General features: G+C 40.3%; 4 protein-coding genes across 5 annotated transcripts; 1 reads left to right on the forward strand and 3 right to left on the reverse strand.

Moving 5' to 3' along the window:
• The first annotated feature begins 81 nt into the window (after positions 1–81).
• Positions 82–1,275, forward strand: nkx3-1 (NK3 homeobox 1). The gene is made up of 2 exons (XM_072433154.1): positions 82–275; positions 395–1,275. Exons 1-2 carry the CDS (start codon positions 98–100, stop codon positions 784–786), a joined length of 570 nt encoding a protein of 189 aa, XP_072289255.1. The 5' UTR covers positions 82–97; the 3' UTR covers positions 787–1,275.
• Positions 1,276–5,424: 4,149 nt separating this feature from the next.
• On the reverse strand, positions 5,425–9,104 carry slc25a37 (solute carrier family 25 member 37). The gene is made up of 4 exons (XM_072433152.1): positions 8,817–9,104; positions 7,284–7,512; positions 6,968–7,024; positions 5,425–6,896 (listed from the first exon to the last, which is right to left on the reverse strand). Exons 1-4 carry the CDS (start codon positions 9,012–9,014, stop codon positions 6,385–6,387), a joined length of 996 nt encoding a protein of 331 aa, XP_072289253.1. The 5' UTR covers positions 9,015–9,104; the 3' UTR covers positions 5,425–6,384.
• Positions 9,105–9,515: 411 nt separating this feature from the next.
• On the reverse strand, positions 9,516–14,114 carry entpd4 (ectonucleoside triphosphate diphosphohydrolase 4). Of its 2 annotated transcripts, none has more exons than XM_072432745.1 (13): positions 14,037–14,114; positions 13,573–13,681; positions 13,288–13,485; positions 12,900–13,105; positions 12,491–12,641; positions 12,277–12,380; positions 12,148–12,207; positions 11,950–12,077; positions 11,409–11,575; positions 11,004–11,328; positions 10,846–10,931; positions 10,613–10,774; positions 9,516–10,418 (listed from the first exon to the last, which is right to left on the reverse strand). In XM_072432745.1, exons 2-13 carry the CDS (start codon positions 13,578–13,580, stop codon positions 10,184–10,186), a joined length of 1,830 nt encoding a protein of 609 aa, XP_072288846.1. In that variant the 5' UTR covers positions 13,581–13,681; positions 14,037–14,114; the 3' UTR covers positions 9,516–10,183. The 2 variants fall into 2 exon arrangements, with proteins under 2 accessions (XP_072288846.1, XP_072288844.1); XM_072432743.1 differs by having other exon boundaries at positions 11,926–12,077; positions 14,037–14,113.
• Positions 14,115–15,164: 1,050 nt separating this feature from the next.
• LOC140347169 (uncharacterized) lies at positions 15,165–19,814 on the reverse strand. The gene is made up of 5 exons (XM_072433518.1): positions 19,715–19,814; positions 17,383–17,636; positions 17,111–17,277; positions 15,902–16,944; positions 15,165–15,738 (listed from the first exon to the last, which is right to left on the reverse strand). Exons 2-5 carry the CDS (start codon positions 17,621–17,623, stop codon positions 15,366–15,368), a joined length of 1,824 nt encoding a protein of 607 aa, XP_072289619.1. The 5' UTR covers positions 17,624–17,636; positions 19,715–19,814; the 3' UTR covers positions 15,165–15,365.
• Between the last annotated feature and the right edge of the window lie 361 nt (positions 19,815–20,175).

Below are 20,175 nucleotides of genomic sequence, written 5' to 3' on the forward strand. Positions count from 1 at the left end.
AGTCAGTGACTGTCCCGCCCCTTCACTTGTATAAATTCAGACTGTGTTGGTTGAGCGGAGACACAGCAGCCTGTAGCACTCTGGATTAGAGCTGGAAATGTCTGCTGAAGTCAAACCTCTGACCTCTTTCCTCATAGAGGACATACTAGCCCTGAAGGACCACACAGACTTAAAAAACAAATGGTGCTCACTAAAGATGGAGAGATGTTCAGAGTGGACAGAAGGGCAGATTTCAGAAGAGTGTAACTTGGACACTACATGTGACATCCAGACAGGTGAGTCACTACACACTACAGTTCTTAAACACACTAACTCAACCTAACATACTACTCTACCAACATGCTCTCATGTAAGTGATAGGTAAGTTTTTTAATCTGTGTCAACCTTCTCACAGACAGTCTGGACGTTCCCTGTCCCAGCTCCTCTGAGGCCTCGGGTCATGACACGAAACAGAAGCGCTCCAGAGCAGCTTTCACTCACCTTCAGGTGATGGAGCTGGAAAAGAAGTTCAACCAACAGAAATACCTGTCCGCCCCAGAGAGGGCTCAGTTAGCCAGTGCTCTGAGACTGACTGAGACTCAGGTGAAAATCTGGTTTCAGAACCGAAGGTATAAGACCAAGCGCAAGCAACAAACTGATTTTTCTAAAGAAATGAGTAAAGTGGACGAGATGATCCTAAGAGACGATTTTGTGAGATCAAGTGTGCTCACATCTTTCTGCAAAACCTATCACTGCAGTCCATATCTTTGGGACTATTGTGGACCGTGGGGCCTAACATTATTGTAATATTAAGGTAACCTCTGGTACAGGAAATGTATTATTACAGTGACATATTTGAAACCCTATAAAGGCTTTAAGCAAAAGATAATAATGTATGTAAATAGTTATTCAAGATTTAAATTATTCTGTATAAATATCGTTTCAAAACAGAGGGTGCTGCAGATTTTAAATAGTTCATGAATGCCTCATTCTTTTCCTTTAGTGCTCTTAAAAAAATATGATGATAAGATTTCAGAATGTGCACTTAGATAACTGTATGTGGGCGCCACAATGATTTAAATTCTTTGAAGAGTTTTGAAAGGCGATTAGATGGACAAGATTTTTGAGAGTTGAGCCTTGTGTGTACTGTAGTAACTGAACCAGTTCTCTAACATGATTCATACTGTTGAAGTGTGTATGTGCTTAATGCTCACCAATAAGAAAATGAATCCTTCTGGGCAAAACGTGAGAGGACAGACCTATAATGCAGAATAAAGTGATCCTATGAACCCTCTATGTGTGCTTTGTCGTTTTACTTCATGACAGTTTAAACAGCCTGAAGCTGGTCATCAGTGACACCTGGTGGACTCACAGGTGCTGATCTGATCTGATCAAACAAGCAAATCAAAAGAAAACCTACACTGAACTTACTTTGACGACATATTTGACAAACTTCACTGAAATAATCAAGGTAAAGCAATAAAGTGTAAAGTGGCTAACACAAAGAAATGGCTGAATTTATGAAGCCAGTAAAAGCAGCTGCTCCTCTGATTTTGGTTTTGGGGCAAAGAGGTAATTAGACATGAAGAGGGCTCAGATAGCATCTGTTTTGACGGCTGTAAGAATCTGACAGTGTCTCTCAGCCATACACAGACAGGCTCATCAGATAAAGGAGAGGCTTAAGGTTACAGGAGGCACAGTTTTTGTACTTAGTATTGTAATACCTGCACTTCCGCCAGCTAAAATGCAGTATGATGATTCAGTACAGCAAAAACACTATAATATAATAATATAAAAACATCTATCTGTTCCATACCAAGATTGGGTTAAATTATTATTTTAGTGAAGTCTTGACCCTTTGATAAAAAGTGTTTGTCTTAGGTTTAACCTTGAGCAGTGAACATATTTCCTTTCACAAGAAGTGATTTGCCTTATAAAAAGGTTGTTATTTTCCTTAATCTTCCTTAAACTTGTTCACTGTGGAACAAACTGCCACTCCTCATAAGAAAAGCCTCCTCACTGCCTCTTTTTAAATCGCTTCTTAAAACGCATCTGTTTTCTCTGGCTTTTAACTCCATGTAGTGTGTTGATTGTATGTTTTATATGTGTTGGGAGGGCAGCACCTTTTATTCATTTTATTTTGTTTATTTTTATTCCATTGATTTTAGTGTGTTTGTTTGATTTCATTTTCTATTTGATTTTGTTTTTATATCTTATTTTATTACTTTTATCCTATTTATGCCTCTGTAGTCTTTTACCTTGCTGTGAAGCACTTTGGAACCCTCTGGTTGTGTAAATCGTGCTATATAAATAAAATGGATTGGATTGGATCTTAAAAATGAACTGGTAAATCCACCATGAGAACTGGTTCTGCCAGCGGCGGGTGGTCAGGGCAATCAAGGCAAACAGTGATTGACCATACAATCTGTTACCATGTGTCACAGCTATATTTAAAGTGCTCAGAAATATATCAAAATAAGCCACTCTCCCCTCACTGCTGCAGAAGCTTGGTGTCTTTTAGTGGCCTCTACAGGCCGCTGAGCTGCACCACACTTGATCAGTCGAGGGAAGCTTGTTTCTTCTTCTGCCGCATCTGCGGAGTCTCTGGTCAGAGGCCTGTTCATGCTCCGCTCTCAAACAGGAGCTTTTACAACCGGAGCAGACAGCAGCTTGTTTTAGAGGTCTGCACATGCGCTCTGAGGACCATACAGCCTCAAACCCATGGATCTATACTCAAACCATGCTGAATAAACCTGTGTGGGAATCTTGGATGTTTGCAGTTTGTGCCTAACTGAGCATGTGCAGAATGTGTAATGAATTGATCAGTGAGTCGCACTAGATCAAGTAGTTTGGCTCCGTAGGTTCGGGTTTTTTTTCTTCACTTTTGCGTGCAAGTGTTAACACCCCAAGTCTGCTTGCTCATCCATAAATGTTATCACACGCTACTGGAATAACATCAGTGTACTCGTGTAGAGGGGAGCTGTTCTTCAAGGTGGTCAATGATGCTTTGAAAAACATCTGGATGTCCAAACAGATAACAGAGAAAACCAAAGCAAACCATAAAGAGCACCTTTGTCATTGACTCAATATGCCATGACTAGCTGACAAACTCAGAGGAGCAGATAAGAAGCAGAGACTTTTCTCCTAAACTCATTTCTAGTGTAATTTGATCTCATACGTTACAATCTTTCCATTGGTATATCTTTTTTAATCAACAGACACACATTACTGCATCCATACTTTGCAACGTTAAACAAGGGTTTTATGCTTGTCCAATCTTCTTATCCGTGGAATCAAAATGAACCAGGACGTTTAACTTGAGATTAAAACATAGGCTGAGGGTCTGTTTATTGCATGTTTTAGATAAACATGCTTTGGGTGGAGCAGGGCTAAAAACAAACATGGCAGAACAGTGACATTACACCATCAGTGTACGTGTCCCGGAGCAGGTTTGAATAGAGTTCAGTCTTCATCTTGCAATCAAATCTGTCTAAATGAGTCCTCATCATGTACTTCTTGAATTTTCAGTGTCACATTTGGGATCTTTATATAAACAACTGAACAAAAAGCAGGAAATTATAACAGTATAAACAGATAAGAACATTTTAGTTCAGTGTGACAGCGGTAGGGAATTACATGTGTTATTGTAGCCAGACTCCCAAATGCCAAACTAAGAATAAATAGACATTTAAGAAGGGCCATTGCGGTACACATTTCTGAAAATAAAACAAAAAGCAAACTCACATTCATTTTACATTGTACTTTGTGGGAATCAAACAAGCACAACTTTTAAGATAAAGATGACAACACATTCAGCAAGAGTCTTGTTAAATCTTCTCTAATTGCACATCTTTTAGGGCGGTCATGAGCCTCTTACTGGTTTAGAAAGATACTGTAATCACAACTGAACCTGAGTTGCCAGAGCCTGAACCTGCAGATAGAAGCCACTCAGTTTCTGGACAGACCATGTCTCATGTTCAGCTCAGAAGCTCTAGATTCCAGGCTCACTGAGCTGCAGAGGCAGCACTAGCACTGATGCCGCGTTCAGACCTGAGCGGCATGAGTCATGACTGGTGCAGGGGTTAGTGAGGGTTCAAACTTCCAACTAAACGTTCAAACTAAACTCGGACAGAAGAGGCATGGCCCTTTGACGGCACAGTCCACAAATGTTGCAAATATCAAAGTTTTAAAATAATAACTTTTAACCACAGGGACTTACAGTAAATGTGCAGTGGTTGTCCACAGTGCTAATTTCACATTTGACGGTGTCTGTATTGTAATGTGGCTCAAACTTACTGCTTTTGCATTTAAGATATGAACTCGCACAGGTAGTTGATATTATTTTTAAACTTTGAATTAAATATTCTACCTATAAGTTTGAATAAAATCAGACAAATTGAGAAAAGATCAATCAACATGCAAGGGTAATTAAGGCCCCAGTACGGAACTTTTAAGACACAAAATAGACTATGACCAGTTTTTATTTTCAATTTGGTCTGTTTAAAAACATGAATATGCATCTCCACAAACCTTTTCTGTGACCCGAGTAGCCTCTACCTGCATGTTTTCCTGGAGATGTCTTTAATTTTCATGGGATCATGTAGGTGACGTGCCATCTCCAAGAAATTACGTACAGTTGCTTTGATGTTATAGTTTACAACTAGGAAAGCAGACTTCGTTGTAAGACCTTTTATTTGTACCTTTTCCAGTGGTCTTGGGTCTCTTCCGGAGCCTTGGGTTTCAGACTAGTCGCGATGGCGAATCATTATGATCTCACCTACAGCTTGATATACCATCATTAACATTATCATTTTGCTGCAAAGTAAGTTTTACACACATTATAAAGAATGTTGCATTATCATCTAAATACAGTATTCTAGGAGTACAAGACCCGTGCAAAGACTCAAACAGGCTCAATACTGCCCTCTAGTGCTCATCTCGCAATACTACATAAATAATCATTTCTTCGCATACACCACAAATGTTAATCTTTGTTTATTTATGCTCCAGTGTCACAAACTCCAAGCTTTTTATGACTTTTTGGATTGCATTATTGTACAGGAAATGGCACTTTTTAGATAAGCTCAAACTTGTGCGTAACTAGCGGTCGATTAATCGATTTTCACACCCATCACATTTAATCTGTGCAGACATAACTTCAGATTATCAAATACATTTAAAGTAGATGGTATTGTACACATTCACAGACTAGTCTCTGCATTTTGATATTTTTGAAAGCAAAGTCAATACCACCATGTGTTGTTTAATAGTCTAAAAGCCCATATATATTTTTTAATTATCCATTTGCTATGAGGAATAATTAAAGAGTTTTGTAAAAGGTAACAGTAGCAACACTAACTTCAGATAATCAAAGCAAAAAAAATATACATTTATGTGTTTTCATACTATGAAATCAAAAACTAGTTGGAATGTTGATATTGTTTTTAAATAGTCCAACAAATGAAAATAAGAGTAAAAATGTTCAAGTTTTTGAGAAGAGAAACTTGATAATGCATAGAATAATAAAACGTGGTGTATTTGGTCCAAATCTGCAGACACAATCTCCGGTGTTTGTATATAAAAACTCTAAATAGATCTGTCCCTTTTCTAAATACCACTTTCAACAGAAATGCTCTCACAACCCAGTGAGAAAAGCTGAAGTTCTGGAAGTGGCTGTGAACACACAGGAAATATGCAAATAAAGCAGAAAGCTCAGCAGCTTGAATGTATACACATAAAACTATGGTGGACAGCGGTAGATGATCTACTTCTTACATGTTCGATGTAGGTGAACACTGTCACAGCTTACTTAGGTTGCTAAGAGGAAGTAAGACTATTAGAAAAGTCAGTATATTTATAATGGAACAGGTGGTGTTGTGTTTCCATCAAACGCACAGTAGTGTCAGCAGGTCAATAAGAGGACACCGTCTTTGAACGTCAGTGCAGAACATGTGTTACAACAGATTCTCAACATAAAGGCAAAGCCACCTCTGTGGCTGATGGAGCACTTTAAAAATTGCCACTGGTCTGGAGTGATCTGGAATGTGTCTATAGTCCATTATAAATACACAATGGAGTCAAACAAGCAAATAGCATTCTTAAAATATAAAATAACTAAATAAAAATAAATAAAACATTCCCCCAAAAGGAAATAAACATTTGTCAAGATTCTCCAGTTTTAACCAAACACAGAAATGGTGTTATCGACATAATGCATTTACTTAGAGAAGGAACAAGATGGCTTTCATCTTTCTGACATATTCTTCTGTGTTGCATAAAGTTAGTTGTGCCACACTAAACACTTCAGGTGTGCACAATAGAGAGCCATTGTAACACACCACCACCACAGGGTGACAATAGCCCAGTCCTTCCTTCTTTCAAAAGATACTTCCTTTTGAAAGGGACCTAGTCCTCCTCCAGGTGCTGCTTTGTTAAGAAATATTTGAAGAACTCGTACACTGACCAGGCGACAGCCGTCGAGGGCATCTGATAAATAACTCTTGCTTGGACCCCTTTAAAGAAGGCTGCCATGCCCCCCAGCCTGTACACTGTCCTGAAAGCATTAGCCATACCTGACAAGTGACCACTAATGTTCATGGAGTCCAGGGCCACATTCTCCTGAGTGTTTAGCAATGTTTTACACACGTCCATAGGAGTGGTCACTGCGGCAGAGATGGCCCCGGCTGCTGCACCGGACACTATGTGAGAGCTTGGATGGTACAGTCGGTCAGGGTTCAGCTGTTCCTGCAATAGCTCATATGTGATGAAATGGACCGCTTGAAAGGGGATGTTCATAGTCAGCTGAGTGCTATAGCTGCGGTAGAAGGCACCAACCCCTTCTGCACGGGTGATAGTCCGGACACAGTCCCAAAGGCCCTGGTAAGGAGAATTATACATCTGCATCCTTTGCTTGACCACTAAACCAAAAAGGGAACATCATTTTGTCAATTCATTTGATTCATAAAAAAAGGTTTTGCAAATCAGGTACCTTCAGCTGGATTCATTACAGCATCATGTAGAACTGTGGCCACACTACCTGCCACACCTGTGAAAAGGGGTATCTTCATTAGGTACACTTTAAAGGGTATCAAGTCACTACAAACCAGTTTTAATATGGTGTCTATGTGGCCTGGGGGTGCGTACAAGAGCAAGGGCTCGCGTACGAGAGCCCGGGGGGCGCGTACGAGAGCCCGGGGGGCGCGTACGAGAGCCCGGGGGGGCAGTGGTTCTTACAGTAGTGTTGTGGATCCACAAACAATAATCAAGGTTAATGTAAACGTGATAAGAAATACAGAATCTCGTACCATTTGCTAAGTGACTGTTGCGCCCGTTCTGAATGACATCACTTAACGGGCGTTTGACCCGTTCGTAGCAGGCGAAGTATAGAGCATGTGCTGGTCCAGCTCCCAACATGGTGATGTTGAGCCCCCTAAATGGTCTCAAGAAGCCCTCAGTCTGGATAATGCGTTTCAAGGCTTCATACACACTTCTGTATTGTGCGTTTGGATCTGGCTGCAGGCTCTGCATCCTTGTCTTAAACAGAAAAGAGACATCAGAAACATTAAATTCATTATTCTTTCGTGATGATGAAGACTCTGTAGACCTTAAAGTGACCACTTGGGAAGAACTATTCACTGTTTATTAAAACAATCACCGACACATGTCTGTGACACTGAGGGCTCTCAAAGCTGCTACAGGAGGTTGTTTGTACAGTGAGTGGACTGGGAATGAATCATCATGACCATCTTAGAGGCAAAAGTAAGTAAGTAATAAAAAAGTACATATAGTTTGTATAGTTGTTTTTTATCTAAATGTCAATATCACAATAAATGTATCACTTTAGCATTGAATAGACCTGGTCACATACTATTGTAATAAAGCATTTCAAATTTTGTTTTATTATGAGTCAACAATCACGAATAATTGTTATACAGGGATATTTCTTTCCCCGGTAATCGTAACGCTAAAATCTGATATCGTGACATCTCAAGTATTAAGCATTGATTCTGTTGTAAATGTTTGTATTGAATATTGCATTTATCAGCTGTGTAGTGTAAACTAACCTACTGTACATTAGTTGCATATTGGAGACCAAAAGAAATAGACAATCATTTTCTGGGATTTAGATCTGGTGAGATCTTGGTGTATCCTTTTACAATGAAGTGGATAAATATTCACACCCACTTACTTAGGGTGGACTCAAAATGTGCAGCCGCAAGATAAGACCACCCAAATGTAACCAACAACTCCCTGATCAACCCAGGACATGTATCTAGCAAATGTATAAGATCATATGTAACTTTGTCAAATACATTGTTGACCTTTAAGTTATGTCTAAATCGATTTGTTTTGTTGTTGTTTTTTTAATGTGAGTTTGTGCATTTTCCCCACAGAGCATTAGAGGTGGGTGAGGCGAGTGCACTTGACCTTCATAAACAAGTTTGCAAGTAATGTTCTTATTCATCTGCAAAAGACAGAAAATACAGTACACTTAACGAGGATGCTTAGTTTGCCTTTGTACACAGCTTTACAATCTATACCGCTCAATGCTGCAGGCCAAGTTAAATAAAGTTCGCAAGGCTCTTAAAGGAAAGCTCTTAAAGTGACTAAACGAGCGCTCGCGTGCCGTTGCCATGACATCTTCCCTCTTTAGCACCTGTGCACGGGGCATGAGGACCCTGTGCGGCGGAGCGTGTGCGTGAAACTGGCTAACGCGGGAGCTAACCGAGGATGGGCAGCAGCGTCGGTGGTTTCCTGTAAACGCCGCCGGAGCACGCGATCGCGGCGGCTACGCGTTGTCGCTGCACTCACGCCCCGACTTTCCCGGAGGACGTTACCTTGACAGAGTCCACGGGGTACATCACGGTGTGCTCCAGGACGCCCGCCACGGCTCCCGCTGTCATGTGTATCGTCACTGGCACATGGGGGGGCAAGCTCTCGTAGTCCACGTCGCCGTTAAAAGCCCCGTGGTGGTCCTGGCTTTTTACCTGCGACATCTCAAGCGTTGCCACCACACGCTCCGTGCGCGCCTCCATGCGTCGTGACCCGCGGGCAGAAGACGGCGTGTTCTGGGCAACTCCGCGCCAGGTTTCATCGACATGTATTTCCACAACATCGTCACTACGGGCTGCGAGCGCTTCCCCTGCGCCCAGCCACGTCACGTGACGAGGGCGTGTCCCGGACAGCGCTCGGCTAATCGCCTCGCGCATACTTGCAGAGGGGGCGTGTGCTTAGCGCGGACCGGCCAATTAGAAGTGCTTCCTTAACGGGACCCATCAAACTTGTAGGCTTGGGACTTCATGAATGGGGTTTCTACAATTAAGCGTAAACTGAGCAAACCCGACAATAAAGTGTAGGCTTATAGTTTTTTACATGCGTGGTGGTTGTTTTAATACTTTTTTTTACGTTTTATTAAAAGCCTACAGGTTAAAAAGTGTGGCATTATGTAAAATATTAACACAGTAACTATGTGGCCTTATCTGTGAAGAATTGCAAAGTCATGGACGGGAGTGCCACAGAATACTAAACACAAAGGAAACAGTTAAACCTTTAATTTTGCATTCTGTGAAAACATGTCGCATAAATAAACTGCTTGTGTTTACCTCAATAAGTTCCACTTAATGAAAGTAGATTCTATAAATGAAGCCCTCCAAAACCCATCTCTAAAGACAGTGACAAGACATACAGTATATTGCACAAGTGACTCACAATTTTAACTTAAAACAAGAACTGCAGTGCAGAAACAGGTTACTACAAGTCCTTCAACACCTTGAATTGCATTTGTTGTTTGTATAAAATATGACAAATTACTGTATTTTACAGTAATAAAAAAGACACAATCATGCAACATACCTAAAAAAGGTAAAAGTAAGCCAAGTACCATACAGATAAATAAACCAGACTTTGCAAAAAGGCTCATTGTGAATTTGTTATACATTAAAATTAAAATAAATCTAAAGTTTGCCACATCATTGAATTTATAATGCTTCAGAAATAATTTATTATCACATCCAACATTGGCTCGGATATGCCAGAGACATCAGCAAATCTCCTTTAGGTGTCTCCATAATCTGTCAAACGTCACAAACCAGCATATATTAGAGGTCGATTTTAAAAGCTTGTCCAACAAGCAAATGAGTCAAGACCAAGAAGAAGGGGCTTCAGAAAGCCAGGCATGCTGTCCAAGCTTTATGCTCTACAAAATTTAGAGGTTAATAGGCAGCGTGGGTGACCCAAGGCCTGCTTCCAGCCACAGTGAGGTAGAAGGGCTGCAATGCTGAGCTGTGCGCCGGTGGATTCGTCGAAGTCGCAGTAAGTACAGCATAATCGAAAGCAACACAATGAAGAAACAGGCCAAGAATAAGTAGTGGTTGTTGAAAAAAGAAAAGCTGTGCCGCCAGTGGGAGTGTAATCCTTTGAGGCTTTCCTGCTGGATATCCCTGAACAGAAACAAGAGTATATACTTATATATAATGCAATAATTAGATCCAGTCATTTGTTAAGACTTAAATGTATTATTGTTATATCCCTAAATAAAATATGTTGCATCGTCAAAAATCTGTTTCATCTGCAAGTTTGATAAAAGCTGAGCCCTATCAAAACATTGTGGTACTTGTACATAGACAGAGCTCACCTCAAAGGTAGGAACCTTGTTCGGTAAAGTATTGCTCCTAAAGTCCATTGGACTTCTTTATCATAAACTAGAAGGGCGGTCTTGAGATGTTGATAGTTGCTTGGGAAAGAGAAGCCTGTGTGCAAAACCTCGTACATCCATGCAGACTTGAAGCACTGGTACCTAGAGAAATAAACACATTTAAAAACTAGTTTAAAAAAAAAAAAAAAAGGGTTTATATTCAAGCTACTTACTTTAGTCTATGAAAATCAGCATGTGAGGCATACAATCCAGCATCAAAGCGCTCTTTCAGTGTCTTCCACTCAGTGGCACAATAATTCTGGAAAAGTAAAACATCTAATATAATAAATCACAATTCAGAATTAAAACAGCTGGTACAGACACCATTTACCTTGGCAGCCTGTGTATACTTGGCAGCATTATAATCTCCACCCATTCGCAGCACATCCTCTGTGCAATAGTAGAATTCAGAGAAGCCATAAAACTGGCTGTTGTTGAAGTCAATAATGGGCTGATAAACACCACTAAGAGACGTTTGAGTCTTGTTGGTGCGGTTTAGGTATGGCTGGAGGAGATGTCTGCACTCGTCAAAGTTCCCAGTCCCTCTTACAAAGAACTTCTTAGTTGAGGACCCAATAGCATCCTCCATTTCAGCAGGTAGACAAGGATCGAGGAATGGAGAGTCCACTGTTTCACCATAATGCTCATCTAAAAGCCTGGGGAATGAGGTCAAAACAAGTAAAACACAGTAATCCGCTAGAGAACAAAAACATGTTTTATGATTTCTATTTCTTACTTGTTACGCGAAATAGAAGTTCTGATTATGTTCTCCTCATATCTTTGACGAGCTGCATTGCCACCAAAACCCAAGAACGTAGAGACATAAACTCTATAAACATGCTCTGTGCGGTGTGCATCACATCCCAAGTTGAATTCAGCCAGTAAATTTTTTGCAACTTCCTCCTAAAAAAATACCGTAGTGTTAATGGAATAGCATTTCAGAGTGCAATAAAAGGCTTTGAATTTAGTTCAGAAACCATCATGCGACAAAAAATGCATTTACAAATGAACAGTTTCTATTGTTGTACAGACTTTGAAAATACAATATCCATAAAAATCCCCTAGTTTCACCAACTTTTTTAATGTAAACATATTAGCTTGCCATGCAGCAATCTCACAGTGATGGAGAGGAATTCATCTCCACAGGACAATAATGGCAGATGTGTTTTAATCAGGAAGTGACAGAGGTTGGAGAAGGACAAGAACAAATAGTGAGTGAGAAAAAAAAAACAGAATTGGTTGTGAATAATAACCTGCTGTGGAGAGGCAAAGCTTACAGTTTTGGGCACTTCATAAGCGATTTGTGTGGAGACTCCACCCATGTCCAGGACACCAGCAGTCCTTTTCCTCACCAGCGCCTCCTGCTGGTCACCACCTGGGACGTTTACCTCAACTACGGCGTCTCCTGAAATATGTCACGAAAAAAGCCTGTAACTTTTGATCCTTAAAAATAATATAAATATATTAATGCTTACCATTATGTACATGATTAAATCTTCCCAGGACAAAGTTGATGCCAATCCATGCATAAACACCTTTATGAAGAAGATAAGTGATGACTTTTCAGTAGCCAAGGTTAATTAATGAACAAATTAAAAACATGCCTTCTTGTTTCCCAGAGATTACTTCCACGTGGGAATCAGAGAAAAGGAAGTTAAAGTCAACTGGAATATCTGTTCGCAAATCCTCAAGAAGTGCTTCTTGTTGGCTAAGTTTGAACAAGAAAAACACATCAGTCAACATATCTGATCTTATCTTATAACTTTTCGCCATTTGAAGGATCTCTTCTAATGTATTTTCAGCCAAAATGAGACATACCTTTCAGGAAGTATTCTCATTCCAGCTGTACACAATATGTACAATGGTGTTTCTTGGTGCTTATGTTTGGGAATGTGTTGGACTGCAAAGTCTAACAGTGGTTTGATGTGATCACTGGCTTTTTCAGGTGTTTTGGACAATTCAGAGATGCCTGGAAAACATTTGTAAAGAAAGATTGAAAATATTGAAATATTGAGTATATTGCAATTGTTCTTTTGGAGTTGCAAAATATACAAAAAAATAGATCTTCTATAGTAAAATTGGTTACTAAAGGCTGACAAAAAGAGCAGAAAGTTTACAGTCTAATCTTCCAAACAAGACCGACATTTCGGCAGTACAGTCACATTTAGTGCAAGAAACAGGAACTCAAACAATGCAACAATATCAAGATTATACAAAAAAATATCACCTGGTTTTATCTTCATGACCACTGGTTTTCGGTGCTCATCTCTCATTTGCCGAATGTCTAACAGCTCATGGGGGTTGCCATTGTGCCGAGGCCAACAATACACAAATATTCTTGAGCCACTGCTGCCACAGTCCACCACCAGACCGTAATTCAGATTTGGGTTGCTTGTGTCAGTTGCATCGATATCAGTCACCCTTGCCAGGTGCCTTTAAAAAAAAAAAAAAAAATCACACAGATAAAGAGCAAATTTAGGAATGCCAATTGTGTCCTTAAAATGTATTAACTAGAACTTATTTATTCTTCTGTATCTCACGTACAGGAGATATTATACAACATTTCGCTTTCAGAATGTTTAGCAGAGAGACCATAATTAAAAGTAGCGATATACCTGTGAAAGTGAGTATCTTTAGAGTGCCAGATGACGGGACCCTTTCCAGTAGCAAGCAGCATGTACAGTAGCCCTACAAGACCAAAAATGACACCTACAACTATCCACTGCCTGAAAGAAGGAATCAGAAGTCGTGGAAGAACTTGTGAGGACAGACTGAAATGCCATGATGCTGGGAAAAGGCATGAGAAACTTATCCTGTCAAAATAAAAAGGCAGAGAGATGGATTAGTAATGCACTGTTCGTGTCAGGGATGATATCAAACAAACAGTGAAGAACACAAACCTTCCCATGTTGCTTACTGTCTTCGATTATATTAACATTGTTGTGAAGGGGTGAAGGGCACAACTTGTCTCCACCACTCGACCAGATTCCTGCTGTTTACGTCCATGTTCTGTAAATAAACAGACAGACAATATTTGATAAACCGAGATTACATGCAGTAATCAAAGCTCTGGCGGAGGTTTGTGATGGCATTATCGTCTAACGATGGAGGCACAGCTACCAGTCCTAGGATGAAGGCTCCGTTAAGACCATCGGGTTTATATTATTTGACAAAAACCAACAACAGCAACAACAGCCCGCTAGAACTTAACGCTCAGCTTTTCCTGCTTTATGACATAATTTGCTGTGAACATCAAAGATATGCATGGCGTGCCAAAAATACCATTGTTATTGTTACAAAATACCAGGAATTTACGTTATCCCTAATCAAACAATACGATTGTTTTATGCTGTAATGTACTTACAAAACAAATTGGCTCTCAATCGTAATCCGAACAATGTTATACAGACATTTTTGGGCCCCGGTATGCTAGATCCATGTATGCTAACCACTGGCTAAAGCGCATATGTGGCAGCTTTACCTTACGCATGGGTTTACGTCACATGGGTTTACGTCACGTGACGTGGTGGATCGCAAGAACATTGAACACAGAACACTAGAAAGGTCTTCACCGTAACCAGCATCCAGAGCCAGCAGCCATGTTCTGATTGTAACGGACGAACGGACCGCAGGACTTTTAAATTACACATTTCTCTGAACGATTCATTAAAAAAGTCCTTTATCTAATGCCCATTTACTACCATACTAATGTGAAAAAAAATCTAGATTGCAAAAAAAAAAAAAAAAAAAAAAAGCAACAACCGCTTTTATAAAAGTAACATATATTAAACAGAATTATTCCTATTTCTAATTATAAATAAATAAATAAAGGCCATTATGTGTCAACTTTACTTTTCGGCCCCATTTGCACATTATTTGCTATTTGAATTAAGCTCTACCTACCATCACAAAATGGCCGCCGCAAATGTGACGGTAATATAATATCATGTTCCTCTAGCCTTTCTCATTACAGTTCAACGCTTCCACACGGGTGCGTTCGGTTTAGGCTCTGGATGGACCGGTTCTATGTACAATACGTAAATGAAACACCGCCCAATCACTGAAGTTCACTTGGATCAGGGCCCGGAGGACAATGTAATCCTCAGTTCAATTTTTGTTTGCTTTCAAAGTTGGCCCAACAAAAAGTAGTACATTTTACTGTAAAATTGGAAAAATTCAAACATGTTTGTTATACCAACCTAATATTAATGTTCCAAGTCTTTGGAACATTAATAAAAGGTGTCGAGGCGCATCAAAACTATGTAAAATGCAACATTTCGAATGGTTGACTTGAGGCCCTCTGCTCCATATAAGTTTCAAAATGCTGCCCTCAGTGAAAAAAGTTTGGACACCCCAGGGTTAGTTCCATGCATCATTGCATTCCCATAGTGAGCCTGGATTTAACACAAATAATTCTTATTGAAAGACATTTTAAATTGTTTTAATATGACAAAAATAAAGCTAAATGAAATGTGATCCATACAATAATGTGGGTCCTTTGCTTACACAAGCATTTTTTTACATTTATGTTATTTTTCATGCTTATAAAACAGGTAGGCCTAGAGGATGCCAGCGAGATGGGGGGAAAGACAGGCAGGCAGATTTTTTGTGTCTGTACAATGTCAAATCTGTATCAAAGCGTAAAAGTGTAAAAGAGTTCTTTGGAGTTGTTACGTGTAATTATTTGTCATGCCTACATCCACACAACTTCTACTTTGCCAGATCTCACTTTGTTTATCCACTCTGACTGACTGATATTCCAGCAGAAACTGATGTTCACAAAATTCAGTCTCTTGCACTGACAAATTAAGTCATTTACGGTGTCCATCCTCACATCAGTTCTCTGTAGGTCGAGGTGCTGCAGACATCTTAGAGGCGACGAGTCAAATTGGTTCCAGTTGACTCGACGTACCAATTCTCGAAAAACACAGTTCAGAGGACAAGGCAAGGAGATCAGTGAAACGTTTTGAAGGCGGGAGGAGTGTGCCAGGAGACACGCGATTATCGTCGTGAGCAACGAGCTCTGTGTGATGTGGGGTTTCATTTGGCTATGGTCATACGAAAACCTACAAAAAGAAATGCATTGTAATGAATAAATTACAGCACAAAACAAAACTCGTGCTGAAAGATAATTTGTAATATTTGTAATTGGATATACAATGTTGTACACTAATATATAAGACTGTATAAAGAGCAAATAACAAACATAGCATGATAATACATTCTTACTGTAGTGATAGCCTGTGAAGGTCTGGCAGATGTAGTCTATTCCAATCTATTGGGCGATTCGGAGCAATGTCAAGTGCGAACGAGTGAAAAGGTTCAAGTGAGAGGGATAATTCTCTCAGCTTAGGACAAGCCTGGAGAATTGTCAGCAGAGAAGAATAAGACGAGCGGTTTGTTTTGACCCCTTCCAGAGTGAGCGAAAGCAGAGAGGAACCTACAACACACACGGTGTCGACCAGATTCAGCAAAAAGTCTGAATATTGTAAAGACAGCCTCTTTAACTGGCCTGAGAAACTCTTCAGGGCTTTAGTTAAATGTGTCACTTCAGCAGTTTGGATAGTGTGAGGATAGTCAGCGTTGATGGATACACTGCTGATTTCTGGGCACAAATGACCAAGACTTTCCAACGACTCACAAGAAAGTATGTTGACATCCTTCAGCCTCAGAGTAAACTGATTATTCTCTTGCAAATAACAGTTTTTCAACCCATCCTCGCCCTTACTGAAGTCGAGGGCATGTCCTTGCATCCAAACCGCTTTCAAAGAGGCGACTTCATGTTTGAGAGAGAACATATCCGTCTGGTCAAATCTTTCATGCAAAATAAGTTGACATGCCTGTGCAATACCTTCAACGGCTAGTTTTTCTAAGCTTGATAGTGTGAGAAGAAGGTACGCTGCGACAGCTACAGCGTCCCCATTTTGCTCCTCAAAACCAATATCTAAAGCCAGCAGGCTGTTGAGAGGTAGAGGAGGACCAGCAGCAATGACTGATGACGAGTTAACGCATGAAGTTGATGTTGAAGGGCAGCTTGTGTGAGACGACACAGAAGTGAGAAGAAGTAAATCAGTAGGAGAAACCAAATGACACTGGGATATGTCCAGTTGGCACAGCAGGGGGAGGTTTTGGACGATCACTCTAAGGACACTTTTATCAGTGTTCGTTCCAGCCAAAGAGAGGAAGCGCACTTTGGTTAAAGAAGAAAAGGTCTGTGACAGGACTTTTGAGGACAGCTGCTGTGCTCCAGAGAAATCCAGAGAGGAGAGAAGCTGCAACATACAGGAGACAAATGGACTGATCATATTTGAGGTACAGGTAATTATGATACAATATTGATTTCATATTTGTTGTGGTTCTTTAAATGTTGTAAATAACCAATGAATAAATAAAGTGAGCTTATTATTCATCTCGTGTGGTAAAAATGAGGTTACTGACCTGGCAACGCGCCGCGATCTGGTCACAAACAGCAGGTGTGACCAGGCCGGGACAGTTTGGAAGAGACAGAGTGCGTAACTGTGGAACCAGCAGCAAATCCAGGGCAGCCCGGGACAATTTCTTTTTCAGACACAGCAGCTTAATTAGATCCTCCACAAGGTCAGCGCCTGGATGCACCACAAAAGACAAAATAAACAAATATACACATACAATCCAGACATATTTAGTGTATAAAAGTGAAAACTAGTCACTGCGAAACATGCAATACTCACACAGCACATTGAACGGTCCCATTATGTGTCTGAATAAGTAGTGATTCAAGTACTTGTCTGCGTAGTCTTTCACCCACACAGTATTCATATTGTCAGCCAGACTGAGAAGACAGAGGCGGGTCAGGGAAAGAGCGCCGCCCTCTTCATCTGTGGTGCTGGAGCCGTTCATCCACCCGGGAGCCTCTTTCTGTCCGGGCGGCGGTTTCTTCTGGTCTCCCTTCGAGGCTCCATACAGAGGCATTCTGCTACTTCCACTGCAAGACATTGATCATAATCAAAGCGTCACTACGAGTTCTACAATCCATCGTCATAGAGACTAAACGATTACCGAGTATGTAACTGAATAATCGTTAACTGGTCAACACGCTCCAAAACATGCCATGATCTGAAAAGAGATAAAAATGACAGGGGGAAATGTGTAAATTTAAAATAATCTCCACCAGGACGTCCTGAGTTCAGCTCTGTGTGGGAAAAATGGAGTCAAAAATGATAATCGCTAGACTAACCGACGAACAAAATAATAGTTAGTTGCAACTCTACTACAATCTTAATGCAGCAGTGTTTTTGCTCATCTTGGATTAGTTTCTGACATTACTGATATGAATACCATAACCCAGCTATTAAAATTGATTACGATCAAAGGTCACTGAGCCTATCCCAGTCACACGCGACCTCTAATGGACAAGCAGTGGAAAATGAAAGCATGAATGAAACTGGTATAAAAATGGCATGCCGTTTACTATCTGCGAGTTATCACAAACTGTAAAGACTCACCACTGTGAACTGCACACGTTTAGTTACTAAAGGTATTGTGTGTCCGCTCCTTCCACATCTCAGCTTGTATTCTACAAAAAACAAAACAAATGTACAGTATTCTCCACGATCTCAAGACTCTGTTACTTACTGTACGGACACTGGTAAAGTGGCATTTGAATATTCTGCTCCCTCAACATGGAACGAGGTAGAAAAGATCGGGAAACTGAAAGGACTGATTTATAAAGTCAGTTTAAGTCCACACTGAAAGATTTGGAACTGGGATCTATTGTTTGTAACTGTTTCTGGGCTACAACTAATGATCATTTTGCTCATCGATTAGTCCAGTGATTATTCCCGCTATCAATCCATTAGTTATTTAGAATTAACTTTGACCCATCCATCCATCCATCCATTTTCTACCGCTTGTTCCCTTTCGGGGTCGCGGGTGACTGGAGCCTATCCCAGTGACTTCGGGCCTTAGGCGGGGTACATCCTGGACAGTGGCCAACTTATCGCAGGGCCAACACAGAGACATTACAGACAGTTCACTCCCACATTCATTCACTAGGGCCAATTTTTTTAGAGTTACCAATTTTTGCCTAACACATGCATGTCTTTGGACGGTGGGAGGAAGCCGGAGAACCCGGAGAGAGCCCACGGTAACACGGGGAGGACATGCAGACTCCACCCAGAGAGATCATGTGATGTTGGTCTGGTCCGGGAATCGAACCCATGATCTCCTTCTTGGGAGGCAAGAGCGCTAACCGCCTAACTTTGACCCAGATGAAGATAAAATGTCGCTACTTGACGTTAGCCTGATGAACTATAGGACAGACAAAATTACACGTATCCTGTGTCATGTTCATGTAATTCCTGTAATTCCTGAGTCATAAAACATCTTCTCTCACACATGGCATGTTTTGGGAATCTGTTTATAGTCCAAATAACAATTATTCAATTTCTAAATTAGTTGAAAATGATCTCAATAATCGATTAGTTTTGATGAAATGATTAACTTGTTGCAGCCCTACTGTTTGTCTAAATGTGTGTTGATGTTATGACTGAATAAAGAAATCAATAATCGAAAGATGAGCCAAATATCCTCAAACTTGTCATCAAAACATTTAACAACATTTTGAACCTTTCTATAAAATGCTCTTCTTTCGTTTTATGAAAAGCTGTGGATTCTACTTTTAAAGGTTCACTGTCACTTTACAGGTGGAGTTTGCCACCTGCTCGTCTCCATGGAGGCGTAATGCTTTGCTCTGACTGTCAGTTTCACAGTAAAATAACACCAGCAGGCCAAGCTTACAGGTCAGGGCTGTGGAGAGGCGACCCGGCTCGGTCAGAATGCAGGATCTTTCATTAAAAATAATAAAATGATATGAATAAAAGCTAAACAGATCAGTTACGTAGGCTACGTAAAATACATAGTGCACATATAAGTAAAGAAATAAAACCTGATACTTTCTTGTGTTACTTTAGGCCTGTAATAACATGGGTCTAAACTTTGCAGAAATGTGGAAGTAAAAAAACAAACTTGTTTCAACCAAATGACCGGTAATGTACCACTTACCTTGAAAGCAACTTATATTCAAAGAGATCGAGCTGTGAACGATATGAAGAAAGTGTAAATCTAAGGCTAATGTCTTTGGTCACGGCCTTTGCTCGACAAAACAAAATAGAAGCTACTTCCTGCTTCTTGTCCTGTTCAACACTGACGCCAATGGAAGGAATTGTAACTGCAATGAAACTGTTTGTGCACAGACATGTCTTTGATTGTGTGATCATCATGACAATAATGTGTGGACTATATCATTATGAGCTTTCATTTGAACTTAAATAGTCTATGGCTCCAAAAGCTGTAACTAAACCCCTTTGTTTAGCAAAAACACCTGCATCAGGAGGTCGAATGAGGATTACACCGTCAATAAAGGTTTATCTTATCTTTTATTTTTACACTTAATCAGAAAAGACACATGAAGAATATCTCCTGTCAAGCACCTGGCGAGCACCACATTTGTACGCTATATTTGA

This window comes from Eucyclogobius newberryi, unplaced genomic scaffold (assembly GCF_026437365.1).
Source record: "Eucyclogobius newberryi isolate DKJ021-1_F unplaced genomic scaffold, fEucNew1.0.hap1 SCAF_6, whole genome shotgun sequence".
Taxonomy (NCBI): Eukaryota; Metazoa; Chordata; class Actinopteri; order Gobiiformes; family Gobiidae; genus Eucyclogobius; species Eucyclogobius newberryi.